Source organism: Notolepis coatsorum (assembly GCF_963971535.1).
Source record: "Notolepis coatsorum genome assembly, chromosome: 17".
Taxonomy (NCBI): domain Eukaryota; kingdom Metazoa; phylum Chordata; class Actinopteri; order Aulopiformes; family Paralepididae; genus Notolepis; species Notolepis coatsorum.
The window spans coordinates 64,878,435-64,900,956 of NC_140181.1; the positions used below are offsets into that span (position 1 = coordinate 64,878,435).

At 43.4% G+C, this 22,522-nt stretch overlaps 1 protein-coding gene across 1 annotated transcript in view; it reads right to left on the minus strand.

Moving 5' to 3' along the window:
- Positions 1 to 22,522, minus strand: part of ampd2b (adenosine monophosphate deaminase 2b) — a gene marked incomplete at its 5' end in the record, with an annotated part of 100,354 nt that overhangs the window by 14,447 nt on the left and 63,385 nt on the right. The window contains 5 exons of the mRNA XM_084334194.1: positions 1,566 to 1,749; positions 3,550 to 3,655; positions 3,746 to 3,814; positions 5,350 to 5,480; positions 5,643 to 5,767. Coding sequence (XP_084190320.1) covers positions 1,566 to 1,749; positions 3,550 to 3,655; positions 3,746 to 3,814; positions 5,350 to 5,480; positions 5,643 to 5,767 — 615 coding nt within the window. The remainder of the gene's footprint in view (positions 1 to 1,565; positions 1,750 to 3,549; positions 3,656 to 3,745; positions 3,815 to 5,349; positions 5,481 to 5,642; positions 5,768 to 22,522) is intronic.

Consider the following 22,522-nt stretch of genomic DNA (forward strand, 5'->3'; position numbering starts at 1 on the left):
CTGTGGGCGGCCAGGGGAGGAGGGGAGAGAAACTGAGAACTTGACGGCAAGATGATCAGCAACGTGGAGGTCAATTACAAAATGTAATTGTAGTGCTGTCAGACCCCGATACAGGTTGTCTTTTCCTTTTAGCTAACGCTATTAAATAAAAATATACAGTGGAGGTTAAAATAAGAATATGAAGAAAAAAGTTCAGTCAGGAGATGTTTTTTATGACGCACCCCAGCGGGATTTATTTTACCATAAATCATAGGCTGATATACGCTACATTCTCTTTAAACATATACATGTTACAGGACAAAAGTAATATATTTAATCACTTTTATTCTTTTAAACTTTGTCTGATCGACCTTCAGCATACTGTACATAGACAATGAACAGGCAGGTAGATCCAGTAGAAGAAACGCATTCACATCATTAGGCTATGTCAGAAAACACATGTGCACAAATCCTGCATTAGGCCTACTTTAGCGGACAAAACCCAAACAAAACTTATTTCTCACGCGTTGATCTACCTCTGATCGGAGCCCGTATGAGCGTGGAAACTTGATTTCAGTTTAGCAAGTAATGCTATAAGCATGGACGCGTGCATACTAAAAAAAGGCTCTGATGTGTCGGAGGTAGATAAATGCGTGAGAAATAAATGGAGATGGATTTGGCTCTAGGAAATTGGATATGATAACAAGCCTTTTAGTTCATGGTGCAAAAAACTAAAAGAGCCAGGTGTGTGTTTTTGCAACGTATGCCACAGGAAATTACAGTATGGCAGTAATGGGAAAAGGGTGCTAGCTCGCCATCAATCAGAAGCTAGCCACAAGACTTGCATTCGCGTTCTCCAGCACACAGCCTCCCTGCCTGGCGCGACAACCACAACAGTAGGGTCACAGTCAGGACAGTAGGCTCTACAACACAGTGGTCTGTAGTCACAGTCAGGACAGTAGGCTACAACACAGTGGTCTGTAGTCACAGTCAGGACAGTAGATGCTACAACACATGTGGTCTATAGTCCAAAGACTAGAAGAACCTCTGGATGCAGAAGACTTGTGGATTAAGTACAAAACACATACATTTGAAATCAATATTTTATGTTATGCATGCATAAAACCCAGAATTAGGAGTTTTCTGTATATAAGCTGCACTTTTTTGTTGTTGTAAAATTGCATTCATAATTGTTTCCCTTGTTTAGTTCCTTGTTCAAGTCATAAGCTTGTTCAGTTGTCACACATGTACTGTAAATAAAAACATGCACTGAAAAGTTACAGTATGTAGATTTATTTATTTGTATGACAAAGTCAGAGTCAACCCTTGCAAAGTATCAGTTTTATTTAATGAATTGAAAACAGCAATTATATTACGTAAAAGCAAACTGGCAATAGAAAAGATGTTCAAAATAATCTAGTTCCTTTAAAACGCTAACGCTATTAAAAATATACAGTGGAGTAAGAATATGACTTGGCCTGAAAAAAAGTTCAGTCAGGAGATTTTCTTTTGCTTTAATCCCTGGCGTGCATGCGTGCATGTGTGTGTGCATGTGTGTGTGTGTGTGTGTGTGTGTGTGCACATACTAGCTGTAACATTGGTCTCTGGGATTTCCGCTGTGTAGAGGCCCATGTGCAGGGGTCTCAGCTCCTGGAGGTAATGAGCAGTGGTCCTGCAGAAGCTCTGCAGAGACAGACCGATGTACTTCTCTCTTATGAACAGAGCCTTCACTACACACTTGGCAGCATCAAGGAGATCTATGAAGGGCACCTTGGGAGAAAGACAAGGAGGACAGAAAGAATTTATGAGAAAAAGAAAAATACTGTTATTACTGCCACTACTCTATTTTACTCTGTCTATTCTATTTTACTATTTTATAATGTTTTATTACAGGTTCTAAACTGTCAGGCATTAAACTGTGCAGGTATCAAGCAGGAAGAAAGCCTTTCAGGTTTTAAAACTGTGGGGGACCCAGGCCTGGAACTGCACCCTGAGAGAGGGAACTGCGCCCTGAGAGGGAGGTTTGAAGGGTCAAAGTGGGTATCAAACAGGAAGAAAGAAAATTTCAAGTTACATGCCGATATGTGAGGCGTGCACCAAAGTCTTTAGCAGACTTAAAACAATTTCGAATACCACTCCCGACACTCTAGCTCCGCCAATCATTTGGCGATCTCGAAAATGATTGGACAGAGTTGTAACCAATGAGTGTGGCTTTCCAATGAAACCCCACGTGGGGATGAGTGAATCAGGGATCTAGGTGAAAAGTCACGTGCGAAAACAGGAAGTAAAAAATGTGCAGAATGCATTGGAGTCGATGAGAAACTGGAAACCGGCAGACCTTTTCTCTCTCTCACATTTTACCAAGATCGCTCTATATCACTAGTTTTTTCAGCCAGACCAATTTTCTTTTAAATATACTTTTGGATATTGCAACTACTACAGAAAAACGTGAGTAACAAGTTTTTCTACAGTTCAGACCTATGTTACTCTATTTCATTAGCACTAAAAGTGAATTTTCTTTATTGTATCAGAAACCTCAGAAGGTTATCTTTCAAAAGAGACCAGGCTCATGCATGTGCTATAGTATTTTGGTTCCTCAAGTTCAAGTAAAAAAATTGCCGGGCGCCCCAGTGGCGAACCACATAACGCGCTGAGTCGCGGCACGGCCGACCCGGGTTCGATTCCCAGACCCGTCGTTATTTGCCGAATGTCTTCCCCCCACTCTGTCTCCCGTTCCTCCTCTCTCTCTCTCTACTGGACTGCCCAGTAGTAAAAAGCGATAAACGCTAAAAAATAAATCTTTAAAAAAAAAAATTGCCACTTTTGGGGGCGCCAGTTAATACAGTAATTCAGCATTATTTTTTCCTGTTCTATAAATAACTGAACTTTGTAAAGAAACTCAAAAGTGTTAAGAGCGATACGCTTCTCTGTTGTGCCACCTAGACTCATTACATCAATACTGTGACTATTGTACTGTAAATGAGGGCTATTCTATTTTATTGAACTATTTTATTGCACTGCACTATTGCATAATTTTTCTCTGTCTATTCTATTTTACTAACTATGTTATTGCACTGCACTATTGCACTAGTTTACTTTGTCTATTCTATTTTACTCTTTTTATTATTGTCTATTTTAAAACTGCCATAGAATCAAACCATGAACAAGGTGGCCTATTGGGATGTTGGATCCTAATGTGAAAAACGATGTGATCTTTATACTGTATGTCTGCACTTTATGTGCTAATTTTGTCTTTTTCTTTGCTGCTGTGAAGTACTTTGAGCTGCAATTCTTGGTGCTCTACAAATAAAGTTTATTATTATTATTATTATTATTATTATTATTATTATTATTATTATTATTATTATTATTATTATTATTATTATTATTATTACTACTATCACTGCTTCTACTACTACTACTACTACTACTACTACTACTACTACTACTACTACTACTACTACTACTACTGCTTCTGCTACTACTACTACTACTACTACTACTACTACTACTACTACTACTACTACTACTACTACTACTACTACTACTACTACTACTACTCTGCCTTACCCCACATTGCTCCTCCCCAGAAATGGAGACTCTCTGGTACTCCTTCTCTGGGACCATCTCTCTCTCCAGGAACATGTCAGGTGCTTGGTTCTCCTCCTTCATGTATCTGAAGGTGAAGAAAGGCTTTTATTTTCTGTTTCATTCTTTAGATGTACATTAAAAGGTTGTGTTCTGCCAGTGAAGACACTTTACTCACTCTAGGTCTGTGGCGCTGTCAGTTTTCATGAACTCCTGTTTTGCCCGTAGCAGGATGTCAGGCTCAAACCTGAGGACAAAGGGGAAGAGTTGACTTTAACACTTTGAGTGCCACTCACGAGATTTCTCGGGTTTTTAATAGTGACGTAGAATGCCACTCACGAGATTTCTCGGATTTTTCTTTTTTTTCTTTTTTTGCGATCTGAAAAATTATTGCATCACCCGAGCCTACCCGAGTATAGCCGAGGGGCGCCGGCGATCACTGTGGAAAAAAGCGCCCCCTGTCGTCTCCCAGATGACATAAGTGATTTTGGAATGGACTCAATGAAAATGAATGGGGAAAAAAATCCGGTACTCCACATTTTCCAGTTCACTGATCCAGCCGGGGTTACCAGAGTTCATTCTGGAGCCTCAGAGCCCCGCGGATCATGGAGTTCTACTGTATCGCGTTGGATCCATACACGTATCGATTTTTTCGAATGGTGATCAGGAATTGGAATATACCAGTTGGATACCATCTGATGTCAGGTAAGGACTCTATGTTATCAGTGGTAGGATAATCAGAGTAAGTTTGATGAAGTTATAAGCTGTTTTGTGAAATGTCTTCTTTCGGTTTCACTGTAAAAGTCCGTGAGGAAATCAACGGAGCGATTATCAGTGCGCGGCCGTAATGTGCTTGCGTGCACGTATAATATTGATCATCTAGCGTTTATTTGAAAACGATTCATAAAAAGGCTGACAAATATCAACGTTGTGGAATATTCCACTAAAAGACGATTTTCATAGAATGCTCCAGAATGAGCTGTTTTTTATATCAAAACGGGGGCTTTTCTAACTGCTCTGAAATGGAAACGACGCGATAAAAAAACAATCTGCCTTCACAGCACTGACTGGAAAATAGTCTTTGATAATGCGATGGGCAGATTAGACACATAGCCATAATTTAAAACATAGATTAGGCGATATTAACGTTAACATTGGCGCCGATGGTGGCATTCAAGCGGTAAAACGGAAAACCAGGCGTGGCGCTCAAAGTGTTAAGATGATCACTGACACAGAATGCACTTAAAGGTACAATCTGTATAATTCAATTTGAGGTATATTCACATACGTAATAGACCCCTTGCACTGAAGAATGCGTACATAAAATCTTTCAGACAGCCCATGTATTTGCACTTGGAGTGTGAATGTGATATATCACAAGAAAGTACTCAACCTCTATTGTCTTACTATGAATGAACACAACATTTTAACCATCTTACCAACCATCTTTAGATAATAACGTTTGAAAACATTGTCCTTCTGAAAATTAAAACCGTTAAACTTCGTCTGAGGTACTCGTTGAAGGGTTTGAGCTTTAGAGGGTCATCATGTAGCTTTCTCAACAAAGCTGAAAATATGTTTTTTTATGTTTTTTTACCCCAACGTAATATTTAGTTAGTCGTCTAGTCTTAGTCCTCGAATAAAAGACCTGTCAATCAATTTGGGAATGATAACATGCCTCCAACCCTTTGTTTTCAATTCTGGTGGCGGGGCTACCCTTTTGTTCATACTTGGATTACAGATTGTGCCTTTAATTCCCTCCCTCCCTCCCTATTCACTTACTTGACATCCTGGCTGATCTGCCTCTCCAGGCGCTGGCGTCTTTCCTCCAGCTGCTCGATGGGGCTATCCTCTGGGAATTCGTAGGGGGCGCTGCGCATCTCACTCTCCACCAGGCTGCGGGAGAAGAGCTCCTTCACACAGACACACACACACATATACACACACACACACACACGCACACACGCACGCACGCACGCACGCACACACGCACACACACAGCAGATTGAGTGAGGTCGACATTGTGTTTTTAGCGGTAAGTACATAACAGCCGAGCACAACAGTCGAGCACTAACCTCAGCGATCTCCTTGTACTTTCCGTCCATGGATGTTCGCAGGTCAATGGGTTGTTTCAGGGCCACGGGGATCCCAGGCAAGGAATGCTGGGAAGTGAGGAGGTGGCGAGCACCGCGGAGATCGACTAGAGATGGGAGAGAGGGGAGAAGGAGGGGAACAGAGAGAGAAAAATAATCACTTACAATGTTTAGAAAGAGCATCACTTGTGACATATCTAAACTGTCTCTTGTCTGTCGCCTGGACAATGAAAAACAGCACAACAAGGATTCAGTGTGTCCTCCAATGACATCAGCCTGACAACAATTCAAGATCAAAGAAGAAACAAATTATATCGTGTGACACAGTTTTAGGATATGTGCGACATGGTGTACATAGTACATCAATGCCCCATCAACCGTATCTGAGCTGACCAACCCACACAAGAGTAGCAATAGTCTTTCCATTTGCAGATTAAAACGAATGAGGGGTTGATGGGAAGACAAGGCTACCGATAGTACCGACCGACATACGGATCAGCAAAAGCAGCTCATTCAACCGCGGCGACCACGGCCGCATTTTTTCGGAGGATTCCTCAGTCTGCCGGCTTATGCCACTTCCACAGTGGCCGACACAGTGGCTACAGATGGTTGTTGTTCCTCTCCCCAGTCTGCTGGTCAGTAGGCCCTCAGGGCCTCGCGCAGCAGTGGAGGTCTGAGCTCAGCGGCTGTTTGTGTCCCAAGACACACAATGGTCCATTCAGGTGGAGCGCCCCATCAGCACACGTACTGGTTAATACCCTCCATTGTTGCCACTGCAAGTCTCAAGTGTGATACAATTGCAGTTCTCACGCAGGGGGAGAAACAAGAGTGTGCTTCTTGGAAAACGACATGGGGCGGAAAGGCGCGCGTGAGTGGATACCAGCGATGACCGTGTGTGTGGAGGACGTTGAAGGTAACCTGAATACAGAGAGGTCAGACACTGTTCAGCCAAGCACAGAGCCAGCGGGGGGAGGGACTGATGTCTTCACCTCTCTCGGTTCCCTGTGGTAGTATATTTAGCAATCTGTGTGCCATGATATTAATCTTTCTTAGAAACCTTGCACCTGCCACTGAAATATTCATCGTACTGTTGAATATTTCATCCCCGATCTGCTAGAATGTCTCTGGGCCCGCTGCCCACTGGTATTTATACTACCACTACTACCACACACAAGCACGCATGTGCGCACACACACACAGTTCAAGGAGGGTATACGGCAGGCTACCTGTGGTATGGTATCATTATAATGCACTACATTAACTGCTTCATTGGGCTTCATCTAAATATGTTTGGCTTAATTAAGAGTTTGAGCTAACGGAGGATGTCTGTTTGTCCTCTATGGGTAAAGCACAGGAGACCAAGGGGGACCAATTGGCACCCTTGATTAGGCCAATTAAGACTGGATAGAAAGCCTCATTAGAGGACGCAACAACAACAACCCCTCACAACAGCCTCACAACACCTCCTACTCCGCACACTCAACTAGACTGTGTAGCAGGGAAGCCATGTCAAAACATACCATAGGGGGATAACGAGCATCTTGACGTGCTGTAATACCGGCGAACACAAGCGACAAGCCAGAGCTAATAATAATAATAATGACTTGGATTTATATAGCGCTCTTCATGACACCCAGAGCGCTTCACAGAGTCCATTATTCGTTCATACACAGTCATACCGGTGGTGGTAAGCTACAATTGCAGCCAGAGCTGCCCTGAGGCAGACTCACGGAAGCGTGGCGAATAATCATCGCCTACGGCCCCTCCGACCACCACCAACATTCATTCACATGCATACACATTCATACGAGGCAAGTAGGTTAAGTGTCTTGCCCAAGGACACAACGGCGATGGGATGGACATGGGCTTGAGCGGGATTCGAACCACCAACCCTTCGATCATTGGACGACCCGCTCTACCCCTGAGCCAAATACCTACCCCCCCCACACACGCCAGCTGTAGTTTACATAGCTTGCATACAACTTTGTCTTGAGGTTCTACAAAATCCGAAGTATTTCCAACCGGGACTTGAGATTGCTCAGAGTGCAAATCACAGTCTTTGCGACCGCTTGTTGTTAATTTGTTACTACATGTTCTTCAGCTCAATGAAAGTGAAAGTGCCTCCTATCAGTCTCAATACAGCGCATTCAGGCCCACGCCCACTGGGGGTAGTTTTTCTCACAATCTAATATAATTATTATTATTATTATTATTATCGTTAAGTCGTTTATTCATTTGAATATAGAATAGTCGTTGACAGCCCTACGTAGTAACTGCACACTACATTACCCCTGAGTGGAACATGGAAAGCCAAACTTTCCCCCACTGTACCAAAAATCCGTACCGAACCGTGACTTCAAAACCGAGGTACCTACCCAACCATGGTTTTTGTGTACCATTACACCTCTAATAGATCTAGATGTTATCAGGTTGTTATATACAACATTACAATCAAATACAATACAACTTTATTAATCCCCCATGGAAGGGGGGGGGGGATACCTAATTGTATGCGGAGCTCCAATTTATACCATGTATACCAGAGCTCCCCCACTGTGACAAACCTCTCTATAACTAAATCAGGGGGCCTGGGTTGATGAAATGATGAGAGTTGCCAGGAGGAGAGTAGAAGAAAACTCTATTGTTACCCAACAGCTAAACTCAAATCCTAGCTAGGGAGTCCAGCCAAGTCAAGCTGCAGACATTGCACCAGTGGCTCTGCTGTGGATAAGATCAGGGCCGGACGGGGGAAATCATTTAGGGTCCCCCACCAGGAACACTTTTGTTACAAAGACTTAGTTTCCTGCATTCTGGTGCAGGCATTTTTGAATTTTTACCCTTTAAATGCCAGTGTTTGTGATGGCATCACAAATTATTGTAAAAAAACCCCACAAAAAAGTATTAATATTTTCAATATATCAAATGCAAAGTGGATTTCTGGGGGGGGGGGGGGGGGGTATTACAGGCTAGCATATGTCAATGATTAGCAACAACACTGATTTTGATGGATTTTTTGTTATGGTCCCGCCTCCACCAGTCACATGCGGCTCCCTTTGTGTGTGTGTGAGCGAGAAAGAGAGAGATAGTTGTGTGAGTTTAGACTGCGTTACCCTCTGTCGCAGTGATCTCCTGGTTGTTCCCCACCTAGGTTATCTAACTATCACGCCGCCGCAACTATAAACACTGGCCTGGCCTGCTTTTAAGCTCAGTGGCCTTACTGCAGGCAAAAAAATTATAATATATATAAATAAATATAATTATATAATTTTATTATTATAATTTTTTTGTATCTGTGCAGGCCAGGCCACCGGTAAAACTCCCGGTGCTCCCGATGGCCAGTCCGGGCCTGGATAAAGATGGGGAGCATATATGTAAGTCAGCCGTATCCCAACGGTTAGCTGGGATGTTGGGAGTGCTGTCTGGCCGGGGGGGGTATTAATTTATCCTGATAGGAGTGGACATCGGTGTGGAGGAGGGTAGGAGCATGCAACCAGCGGCAAAGACATCCAAGCTGCGCCAAGCCAAGCAAAGCCCACCGGGCCTGGAGCTAATCCCCCTAATGGCGGCTATATTTGGATCTATGGTTATATAACCACTCATCCCCCATGGATGAGACAAATCACTAAAGAATTAACGTCAGGGATCTTTCACTCTGACATATACATAAGGTAGTCGGATGCAGCTACATGTATGATGTGATGCATTGATACATGATTGATGGCTATACCCAGACTGATTCTACACTGTGTGGATGTAGAATCAGTCTCAAACCCTGCCCTCTTTTCTTGATCCTCCAATTGCAACTGTTGCTTCCCTCGGACAAATAGAGTTTGTCACGAAAAGGGGATAGGTAAATTCTAGCTGCTTCTAGACCACTTATTAAATCTGCGCCAGGATAATAAAAACACAATTCACCAGCTTCTACAACGTCAACAAGCAAGCATCCTTCCATAGTTCGCTGCTTCCCAACTACACCCATCAACCGATCCCAACAAGGAGGTCAGATGGTGTCGTCTTGCAGGGTGACTTCCACTGCATGCATATTTCAGCAGCAATACACACAGCATGGAACGCTCTCCCCCTCCCGCCTTACTCCCTGTTCGGCGGACCCGTCAGAGCGGTGTCAGCAGTCTTCGGGATGTGAGGACAAATGGAAAAATCATCCCACACCAGCTGGGAAGAGGAGGGAGCAGGATGTCAAGGGTCAAGAGAGTTCCTGTGGAATGGACTTCAACTAAAACGCTGCATACCCCCCCCCCCCCCCCCCCCCCACTCTCCTTTCGATTATCCCAACAGACTTTTTAAGTAACATAAGAGCCCCGACACTGACTTTATTTAATATCCTCCCACACTGTTTAGTTTAGCCTATCACATTGTATTGTGTAATGTTGTTATTGTCATGTACACAGAGTCTTGAATACGAGGGATTGTTGCAGCTCATCTCAGAGCCAGATAAGTCTCCATTCTAATCTGCTTGAGCAAAGATACACAGGGTTAAAGACGCACTATACAGTTTCAGGGAAGGGGAATTTGTTTACATTTGCAGAGCCTGCAAGTTAGTTTACAAACATAACTACCCCTGCATGTAATTCTTACAATTATTGTACCTTATGCCACCATCATGAATCAGAACAAAGATAATTTTGAGGCACTGTGAACCTAACATGAGCCTAAAATATATTTGTAAACAAGATTGTGGGCCCTGCTTTTGTAAACAAGGTAAGAGTGATAAACAGTGAAACTGAAAATTTTCAGATTGTGTTCAACCAGTTTTCCAGGGACCCAATTTTCCTCCGTTGACAGTTTGTTTATTCAGTTATAAATTTGTTCACTTATCCAACTCTCCGCGAGCGACATAGTACACCTTTAAAGGATAACTCCACTTTTTTTTTTAAATTAGCTTATTTAACATCTTCCCTGGAGTTAGACAAGAAGATGCATACCTTTTTTGTCTCTGTGCGTGCATTTTAGCTTTGGGAATAGACGCTCCGTTAGCATAGCTTAGCTTCATCACTGGAAGTGGGGGAGGACAGTAGCCTTACAGTGCCTTACAGTGTATTGCAAGGTCTGACATTGACCAAACTTGATATGCATGACCTTGGTGGGCTCTAGGTCAACTCCTGAAAAGGGGGTCAATGTCAGACTTTGCAATCAAAAGTTAGGGGGCTAATAACCCTTGCCATAATTTCAGTGCGCCCCTAACTTTTGATTGCAAAGTCTGACATTGACCCCCTTTTCAGGAGTTGACCTAGAGCCCACCAAGGTCATGCATATCAAGTTTGGTCAATGTCAGACCTTGCAATACACTGTAAGGCACTGTAAGGCTACTGTCCTCCCCCACTTCCAGTGATGAAGCTAAGCTATGCTAACGGAGCGTCTATTCCCAAAGCTAAAATGCACGCACAGAGACAAAAAAGGTATGCATCTTCTTGTCTAACTCCAGGGAAGATGTTAAATAAGCTAATTTAAAAAAAAAAGTGGAGTTATCCTTTAAGAAGGACGGTGGAAGCTCAGTAGGGTCAGTAAGAATAACATTTTGTTATATTGGTGATTATGCCAAGAGCTATTACTTAAAAGACAATAGTTTCCCATCCCTCTTTGATATATTTTCTCTCCCTCCTCCTCTCTCTTGTTGTCCGTCTTCTCCGTGTCTCCCATAAGGCTCTCTCATGCCTCATCAAGCTTCTGTGCACCCGTTTCCACTGCCCATGTGTGGAATTACTTTTGAAGCCTGAGTTAATGCCTATGACACTGTTTCACAATGAGAGCCACTTGATGACCTACATGTATCAACACCACAGAGGAAACCAATACTGCCACGCTGCAGCTCAATAGTACAAAAATGGAGGACCAAAACTATAGGATTGGGGATACTATAGGAGATTTAAACAGTTGCCTCATATTGCTCATCTAGATACATCTAGGCAGATACATCTAGATCATAATAATCTTAACTATCCACCTCATACTATAGGCTATCCATATACTCTGGATGATAGCATGTACAACAGTGCTGTATATACAGCATATTTATGTTCATATTTTTATATTCGCTACATATATATATATTAGGGATGCCCCGATCACGTTTTTTGCCACCGATACCGATCACCAATCGTCGTGAGCCATATCGGCCGATACCGATCCGATACCGATCGTTTTTGATTAAAAAGAAATTAAAAATTATTTTATATAATTTTTTTTTTTTTATAAAATATATACATTATATAATTAGACTTGTACTTGTATTATCTGCGAGACATCGCCACCACGCAACGAGTCAAAATGCTCGCTATCTGCAAACAGCTCCACTGTCTGTGTGTACTCTAGTAGCCCAGCTCCAAAAAGGATTCTCCGGCGCTGCAGCGGGACCCTATTGGTAACGTTATGCTTTGGTCATTTCACATTCAGCAAGCCCTCAGCTCGAATACGCATTAAATCAATGTTATAAGACATTGATATCAAGAGCTATCTGTAGCTACTGCTAGCCGGCTAGATGACGTTAAGACAGAACTTTAGTTCAATGGGACATTTCGTTTTGAACAGTAAACTAACGTCAGCTAACGCAAGCTAACGCAAGCTACCGGAGGTATGAACATGGACTACTAGATTTTCTGGATCATTTGTTGATATCAGGAGCTATCGGTAGCTAGCCGGCTAAATACCGTTAGACAATGCCTACTAAACGTGAATAGTTGACTGGGTAATTTTGTTTAAACAGTAACGATAGCTAGGTAGCTAACGTTAGCGCAGGTCGAATGCACTACAGACTCGAGCAGAGGAGCCGCACCTCTTTGTTTACAAACTCTACACAGGGGCGGGCGGGGCTAGGGAGGAGGAGCAGTTTGCAGGTCCTGTGCGTCTGAGACAAGCGAGTGAGATATCCACTTGATCAGTTAACGCGATCGGCGAATATGACTCATTATCGGAATTCCCCGATCGCATATTTATACTGATTATCGGCCGATAACGATCGGTGGCCGATCGATATATATATATATATATATATATATATATATATATATATATATATATATATATATATATACATATTTTTCTAAATATACCTGCATATAACCATTCTATACACCTGCATATAACCCCATTTCTCTGTATGATAGCATGTACAATAATGCTGTATATATCCATATATATATATTTATTCTCACTGTACAGTATATATATATCCACACCTGTCTGTACTTACCTGCACATAGTCCAGTAGATACTAGATCTATATCTGTACATATCCTACTCTTACTAGTTACGCTGCTGGCCAGTATGACTACTACCATACTGTCTTTATACCTGTATCACTGTACATATTATACTACATCTCTGTACATACATCTGATTTGTATATTTTGTACCCAGTTTCACCACCTGTACATTGTATATTACTATTGCACTTTACTGTTACTCTGGTTGGATGCCAAACTTATTTTCGTTGTACTGTACTTGTGCTGTATAATGACAATACATTTTAGGGATGCACAGACACTGACAGTGGATATCGGTCCGATACCAGGCCAAATCAGGGTATCAGAGAATTTCACCAATACTAAAATCTGATACCAATCATATCCCATACCACCCATCAGAAATCAAAGCAAATCGATCGGATCAGTACAACAGTATCGGACGACACTTATGTTAAAGTTTGTGGTAGTTTTCAGTCAAACAAACTGTATAAAAATGTACGGCACAACCAAGGATCACAGAATGGCAGAAATAAGGAAAGGTAAAATACATCCACGATTTCTCCCCCCTTCCCCCTCTCTTTAACACAAAGGCACAAACACAAAATTAGAAATGCACCTCTCACTTTGTAAATGCAGCTGGCTATCTCAATCTCCTCGTGGGGGGGAATGAGATAGACAGGCGCTAATTAAATCAAAAAGACAGTGACTGTTTTATCTCCTGAGAAAATCAACAGCTGTGTGGTTTTACAGTTTTAAGATCAAACAAACATCTAGGAGACAATCTGGTCAGTCAGGTTGAATAGACAGGATACTAAAAAACGGCCTTAAGGCGCCAGACATAACACACCAGGTGGTGGCTGCTGTCCCTTTTAAACAAAGGACAGCAGGAATAGCGTAAAGATCAAAGAGGGATCGTTTCGGTCCCCTCTTGTGACCAAGTAGGGTATCTTGAAACTGCTGGAAAACGCCCATTAATAAATTCAGTCCTGACGTCACTGTAGTGGATTAGCCTATTGAGAGCTGAAACAAGTGTTTCTCCAATTAGAAAGCTCGGTAAGAGCTTTTTGGATACGCCCGCTTGTCGTAACATTAGAGGCGGAGCCTAGATTTGAATATGACGAGCTCCACGGAGGGAGACGGACAGAATCCCCACCACGAACAGACAGGAAACAACAGCGAATACACACTCTTTTCTCCACTAGATATTGAAGACCACGAGCAGAGGACAGCATCCAGAAAACATCCTTGAAGAACGAACAACGAGCAGCTACAAGCTTTTTAGATATTGAACGTTTAGACTGAATTCTACTGTCCTTCGGCATAGCGATTGCTTCCGGTAGAATTCATTGCACCATTCTTTCAAATATTTGATTTGTAATTTAATGAAATCATCTTTTATTAAATTAACGGATTTTTCAAACCTGCTCCGACCTCGCCTTCTTCAAGTTGCAGTGACGTGTCCTCTCTCTTTAACGAGCAGAAAACCATTTCCTGGTCTATCTGCATTGGTAGAATATAGTATGCTTCAAAAGTTTAAGGTTTAACACAACGCAGAGAATAGGATAGATAGATTAAGCTAGGAAGCTACTACAGTATCTTAATTGCTATCAGCGGTGAAACAGAGGTATTGGTGCATCCCTAATTCACATAACAAATGTGCTCCCCCCCCAAGGATATTTACACTGAGAATTTCGGGCTTCCACAGCTAACAGGTTTATGCATTATATAAGTGAAACAAAGACAAGATCATTGTCGGAGCTAATTGAATTGTCAAGCTATAGTTGCTGCCCTCCATGAAGTATTCCTGACATCCAGCACTGGCTTCCCATTATAACCTGGCTGCTGACCAGGTAGTGTACAGTAGGTGGTGTGCACGTGTGCACACACACACGCACGCACACACACACACACACAGGTATAGCAAGAATGCAGCAGCATCAAAGCCTTTACTGCATGTGCTACGCTAACGGGTGCTTTCACCTCCCAGCATCACACACACACTTGCTCTGCATGAGCACAGCTGACGTCACACAAGACGTGTGACCAAAGTCTCCCTCTCACTGCCCAGGGAGAGTGCAGCGGTTGGGGCCATCTGCCCCTGGAGGCAAACATACACTCTGCTGGCCCAGGACTGAAGCCTGCCGGAAGAGTCTCTTTTGTGTTCACCCTATCCCTTATTCTCTCTCCATGGAGGGCGGATCTCTCTCTCTCTCTCTCTCTCTCTCTCTCTCTCTCTCTCTCTCTCTCTCTCTCTCTCTCTCTCTCTACCACTCAGGTCCCAAAGCCTCTGGTGTTGTCAGCACATAATCTATTATTCTACTATCCTCCTTTGTGCACAGTAGCACCTTTATGACCCCCCCCTCCTCCTCATCCTCCTCCTCCCCCCAACAAAAGGAGAAAGCTAGTTTGCATGGCAATCAATCCACACACATTCTCCTCAACACAATAACAGACAGCGTTGCCCCGGGGGCAGTGACACAAGCCAGAGAGAGAGAGAGAGATTGGGAAATAGGGAGGGAGGGAGGTTGGAGGAGAGGAGAGGAGCTTGAGCTAGCGTTATTTTGTTTGTCTGGGATGATGGGTAGTGGAGCATTACCTCTCAGAGCCTGTGTTAGCCAGCAGAGAAGAGAGAGAGAGAGGGAGAGAGAGAGAGAGAGAGAGAGAGAGAGAGAGAGAGAGAGAGAGAGAGAGAGAGAGAGAGATAGAGAGAGTCTGCCCTGCCAGAGATGGAGCATACTAAACTAACAGCAATCACCCCAGGATGGTGTCTGCCCTCCTTTTCAGATGGGCTAACGTGTCAGAAGAGAGAGAAATAAGGATGGAGAGAGAGAGAGAGAGAGAGCGGAAGAGGGAGAAGAAACAACAAATGACAAAAGCGTACACACGCACACACACACACACACACACACACACACACACACACACACACACACACACACACACACACACACACACACACACACACACACACACACACACACACACACACACACACACACACACACACACACACACACACACACACACACACACACACACACACACACACACACACACACACACACACACACACACACACACACACACACACGTCTCCACTGTCCTCTGTCCCTGTCGTATACATACACAGAGCTGGTCCAGTAGATCCATGTACTTTCCCCTTTCCATCCCAGACAAGACAACCTCCCTCTCTCTCTGTCTGCCTCCTGGTACAGGCCAGCTGTCGCTGCACTAGCCGCCTCTGCAGCTGATTCACTTCATTTAAACGCCTCTGACATCAATCTGGAACGTACCATGAGGGGCAGAGGGGAAGGGGGGGAAATACAACGTTAAATATGGGTCTCTCTTAGTACTGTCCATTTTTCTCACGCCCCCCCCCCCCCGCCCCCTCCTCTCCTCTCTTGCCATGTTTTGCTAAAGAGGAGTGTGTGTGTGTGTGTGTGTGTGCACATGTTTCAGTATGTGTGCATATAACATTGCTATCTCAGTAAGCATTCTGCAGAGAGACAGGGGTCTGAATGAGATGATTGTCTGATTAACACTTTCACTGCCACACACGAGATATCTCGGTTTTTTTTTTATTTATTTTTTTTAGCGATCTGAAATCATATTGCATCACGCGAGCCTACCCGAGTATACCCGAGCGCCGCCGGCGATCATATGTGGAAAAAAGCGCCCCCTATCATCTCCCAGATGACATAAGGGATTTTGGAATGGACTCAATGAAAATGGATGGGGAAAAAAATCCGGTACTCCACATTTTCCAGTCCACTGATCCAGCCGGGGTTACCACAGTTAATTCTGGAGCCTCTCAGCCCCGCGGAATCATGTGTACTACTGTATCACGTTGGATCCATACACTTATCGATTTTTTCGAATGGTGATCAGGAATTGGAATATACCAGTTGGATACCATCTGATGTCAGGTAAGGAATCTATGTTATCAGTGTTAGGATAATCAGACTAATTTTGATGAAGATATAGGCTTTTTAGAATGGTCCAGAATGAACTGTTTTTTTTATCTCAAAACGGGTGCTTTTCTAAATGCTCTGAAACTAAATGAAGCGATAAAAAACCAATCTGCCTTGACAGCACTGACTGGAAAAGTAGTCTTTGATAAGCGACGGGCAGATTAGACACATAGCCATAATTTAAAACATAGATTAGGCAATATTAACGTTAACATTGAAGTGGACCGTGGCATCAAGGGGGTAAAAAGGAAAACCCGGCGTGGCACTCAAAGTGGTAATAACCCCCCTCCCCCCCCACCTAAATTAACAGAGCAACAAATAACCTTAACGGATTCTCCCTTTACCCTGGAGGAACTTTACGATGCACTGAAAGAAATGAAACACGGGAAATCACCAGGTTTCGATGGTATCCCACCGGAGTTGTACTTGACCTTTTGGAAAGAGTTGGGTCCATTACTACTCGAGATGTTCCAACAAGCCATTATGAAAGGGAGTTTTAATAGAGACATAAGTACAACAATTATCACACTGATACAGAAAAAAGGAAAGGATGGAAACGTCTGTGCTAACTATCGCCCACTGTCCCTTCTTAATGGAGACTTAAAATTATATGCCAAGGTCCTCGCACGGCGTCTAGAGACGATACTGCCAATATTGGTCCACCCAGACCAAACTGGATTTGTTAAACAAAGATTTGCATCAGATAATTTAAAACGACTTTTACACATTATTGACAAAGCTCCAAAAATATCACCATGCGCAGTATTGTCCCTTGACGCCGAAAAGGCCTTCGATAGGCTGGAATGGGAGTACTTATGGCACACCATGAAGAATATGGCATTTGGAGACACATTTATAAATATGCTTAAAATCTTATATCATAATCCAACGGCCATGGTTATCACATCCAATCAGTGTTCCACACCCTTCCCTATCAGACGTAGCGTCAGGCAGGGCTGCCCCGCCTCCGCACTATTATTTGCGTTATCTCTCGAACCCTTGGCCCAAAATTTTTGAAATTGTGCCGAAATAAAACCCATAATAGTAAATAACACTTACCATAAAATGTGTCTGTACGCAGACGATCTGTTATTATTTCTTGACAATACACCACGGTCCCTACCTGTAGTCTTAGACACTATTAAACATTTTAGTTTTATTTCAGGTTACAAGATCAACTTGAATAAGTCAATTTTACTTCCCCTAAATACAGCAGCAAGTAGTCCCCAACTACATACAGAAATACCAGTGGGTTCTGGTTTCAGATATATAGGTATAGATATATACCCATCCATTGACAAAATTGTGTCAAAAAATTACAAGAGCCTTAAGAAGGTAATATCTGACGTGTTAAACCGTTGGTCACTATTATTAATCCCATTTTCAGTCAGGCTTTCAGTAGTCAAGACCCATATTCTCCCTAAGATACATTTTCTGGTAAGCATGATTCACTTACTGCCACCTCCAGGATTTTGGGAGAAGCTACAGGGGCTAGTATTCAAATGTATGGCGTGAACAACATCCACAAATCAGCAATTCCACACTCCAAAACAGTAGGAAAGCAGGAGGGCTATCGGTTCCTAATTTCGAACAGTACTATTTCTCTTTTATGCTCAGGCTGTTGCTAAGATGGTTCAATAATGATTCCAACATACCATGGGTGAATATGGAGAGGCACATTGTATCTCCATATACTGTACACTCAAAGATATCCTCTTTTCTGGTCTACCCCAAAGCTTTTGCCGTACTAAATTCGGCCCAATTATAGCACATTCAATTTACGTTTGGAAATATATTGCCGAAACGGGACAGTGGAACACAAAATGGCACCTAGATACCCCTATTTTTGATAACAACTTCTTACTGTTGGGAGGGAAACCAGCTACATTTCCCAATTGGCAAAGACAAGGTATTCACAAACTATCTGACATATACAGTGAATACGGTCTCAGATCCTTTCAAGAGCTCAAACAAATCTATAATGTCCCTAGTACATCCTACTTTTTTTATTTACAGTTACGCACTGCAATGCGCACTTATGGTGTCCCATGGAATCAGCCTTTACCAGGTCACCCTTTAATGAATATAGTGAGTGGCATAAATGTTAAAAATGGTTTTGTTTCAGGGCGGAGCTTGGCGATTATGGAGTAGACGTGTTTCACGTGAGCTCCCTTCTACCGTGCGGAATATACGTTTTTCCCCATTAGTCTTTATTTTATTTTTATTTGTTTTTTGTCTGCTTGTTAAGTCGTCGAGTTTCAACTACTGTCGTCAACTTTTTTCGACTTTCTGCGATGTCGGTGGTGGAAACCAGATCCATGAGCGCTCCAGCCAGCAAACCACCACCGGGCCTGGCCGCACCATCGCCCGGTGTCGGGGAGATAAGCGAAGCTGTGCTCTCGGTCATGACCAAGCTCCATGCAGAATCTGAGACACGCTTCGCTGAAACACAAAGAAAAGTGCTGGCGGATTTTTGTGATAACCTTCATCGAGAGATATCAGAGGAAATAAGGTTGGCGGTCGTCCCGTTGATAGACAAGATGGAGTCGCTGCACGCCGTCTCCTCGGCTAATGCTATCGAACTAGCTGCGCTAACGATGGAGGCCTCATTACAGGGCGAGAAGATGGCGGATCTGGAGCCCTCCCTGCTGGCTAGGCAGGCCGAAGTTGCCAAACTACAGTCGGTAATTGTGGAAATACAGTCCCGGGAGAGACGCTACAACATCAGGATTGTTGGAGTACCGGAGGGCAGCGGGGAAGGCCGTCTCTCTGAGACCATGCCGGAATTGCTGCAAGTAATACTGGGGAATGACGTCCTCCCCTCCCCTCCCGTATGTGAATCAGCCTACAGAGCGGGCAGGACCACTCCTGGAGTGAACAAGGAACCGAGGCCCATCATTGTCAAGCTGAACAGGCTACAGCAGAGAGAACTCATCATGCGGTCGGCTCGTGCCAGAAGGGGTAATCTAAGGCTGGGCGATCACAAAGTGGCCATTTTCGAAGACTTTACGCCGGAGGTTCAAGCACAGAGAGGCGAATACAAAGTGGTCCTGTCCAAGCTATGGAAACTAGGCCTGAGGCCCACGCTATTCGCTCCCGCGAAATTATCTGTGTTGGATAAGGTCGATGGTCGGCGTTCATTTTGGTCGTTGGCTAAAGCGAAGGAATATCTCGAGGGGATAGCCGAGACTGTAGCTTGATATCTATGACGGGTGAGTGACTTGGCGATGTGGGCCTGAATACATTGATAGGGCCGGCTATTCATGCTGTCATGCCTAGACATGCTAACTGTCCACTGCCCATCCAACTAGCGGGGCTTCCCAATGACTTCTGTTACTTGCTTTTTTTTTATCCACTTTTTCTCCCATTTTTTCTATTTTTCTCCCATCCCAATTTCGTATCATCCAATTTCAACCCTCCCCTGTCACGAACGCTGTTTCTTGCCTCCCACAAGCCGGCTGCAATGTGGACTAAGTCATACATAGCACAAGTCCCCTCCGGTACTTGAGGTAACAGCAGTCGCATCTTTTCACCTGCGCAGCTCGATCTCTCAGTGTCGAGGAGTAACGCGTGGGAGGCTCACGCTGCCCCCGACACTTCCTGATTCTACTGCGCAGGCGCACCAACCGACTTGTAGGAGTCGCTTGTTCACAACGTTCGATCCCCACCCTTCAGTTTTCCCTCCCCGTAATACGGCCAATGTGTATTACTGCGGACGACCAGCTAAACTGAAAACAATGTGGAGAGCTGGATTCGAACACGCAAATCCTAGCGTCTCCACACTGGTGGCGAGTGCCTTGCCCACTACACCACCTAGCCGCCCTGACTTCTGTTACTTGCTAATGCTGACCTCATGGTCGTACTTGTGTATCGCCTCTTTGGAAGCTAACGAGCTAGCTGAACAATGTACATAACAGACTCTAACGTGCTATCCGGATTCATCACTAGTTTATGCGCTAGCCTCGGGCTAGCTAGCGGGCTGCGTCTAACGTCTGCGCTGAGACATTCGAGACCCGTTAATATTTACGCACTTTGGTTGTTGTTGCTGTTTAAGTGTCATCGGTTCGCACAATTCAACGGTGATCGGGTCCTTAACTAACTTCTTGTATTCTTTTATATCCAGGCTGTTTTGAGCTTTGGGCTCCGGTAGGAGAAGATCGGTTGAATATATATATAAACAATATATGATAACACAGGTATTGCTTATTACCATCCCCGGGTTAATGAATGTGTTTAATTCTATTCTTACAAAGGTTATGTCATTCCAGCCGTTGTTCCTGATCAGAGGGGCACTTACAGGTGTGCACTTTGACCATAACCCCACTTTTTTCCCTTTCTTATTATTGTCGTTGTTTAAATGACATCCGTTTGCACAATTTACCTGTGATCCGATCCTGCCTTAGACTATCTGCTGGTATACTTTAATTTAATTTTGTTTTGAATTTTCCTTTATCCATTTGTGCTATAACATTGCGACGTTGATGCGCAGACTTGGAAGTAGATGGTTGCAGGGTTGATGTTGAGTTATTATATAATAATGGCTATTTTTTCCATTATAGTTATACTCATGTTAGGGCCAAGGCTCACGGTGGTTTTCGACCGATATCTTTATTGAAACAATATATGATAACAGGTTGTGTCAGGTATTGCTTATTACCATTCCCGGGTTAATGAATGTGTTTAATTCTATTCTTACATAGGTTATGTCATTCCAACCGTTGTGCCTGATCAGAGGGGCACTTACAGGTGTGCACTTTGACCATAACCCCACTTTTTTCCCTTTCTTATTATTGTCGTTGTTTAAATGACATCCGTTTGCACAATTTACCTGTGATCCGATCCTGCCTTAGACTATCTGCTGGTATACTTTAATTTAATTTTGTTTTGAATTTTCCTTTATCCATTTGTGCTATAACATTGCGACGTTGATGCGCAGACTCGGAAATAGATGGTTGCAGGGGTGATGTTGAGTTATTATATAATAATGGCTATTTTTTCCATTATGGTTATCTCATGTTAGGGCCAAGGCTCAGGTGGTTTTCGACCGATATCTTTATTGAATTTTATTTTTATTATTATTTGTGTTTATTGGACTAGTGGGGGTTTAATCAGGGGTTTATCTAGAGGGGGGTCGGAGTGGGGAGCGTCTTATTGGATCCATGACTCCAGTGGGAAATGATAGGAAGATGACCATCCTTAGTGGATGGGGCATAGGGAGGGGATTGGAGAGTGGGTATAGGAGGGCTTATAATAGGACGGGTGGGTTAGGGTTTAGAGTAGAAGGAGGGGGGGTTGTAACTGGGGTGGTATTTTTATGTGTTTTATGTACTGTCTTATATCAGGGTTCTTACACCTTTTCCAAAGCAAAATTCAAGCACTTTTCAAGCTTTTTCAAGGTGCATTTTCAAGCTTTTCCAGCATCTTAAAATCTTAAAATAAATATTTACTCAAAATGATAATTTTACTTCTTCCATCACATTAAATCAGATGTTATTATGCTATAAACAACCAAAATGATAGGGCGGCTGGGTGGCGCAGCGGAGATTGCGCTCGTCACCAATGCAAGAGACTCCGGTCTCGAATCCGGGTGTCAGCATTGCCTCCGGCTTGGGCCAGCCGTCATACTAACTCATTGGCAGAGTTAGAGGGTGGAAGTCGATGGGTGGGGATTTGATGTTGTGGACAGCGA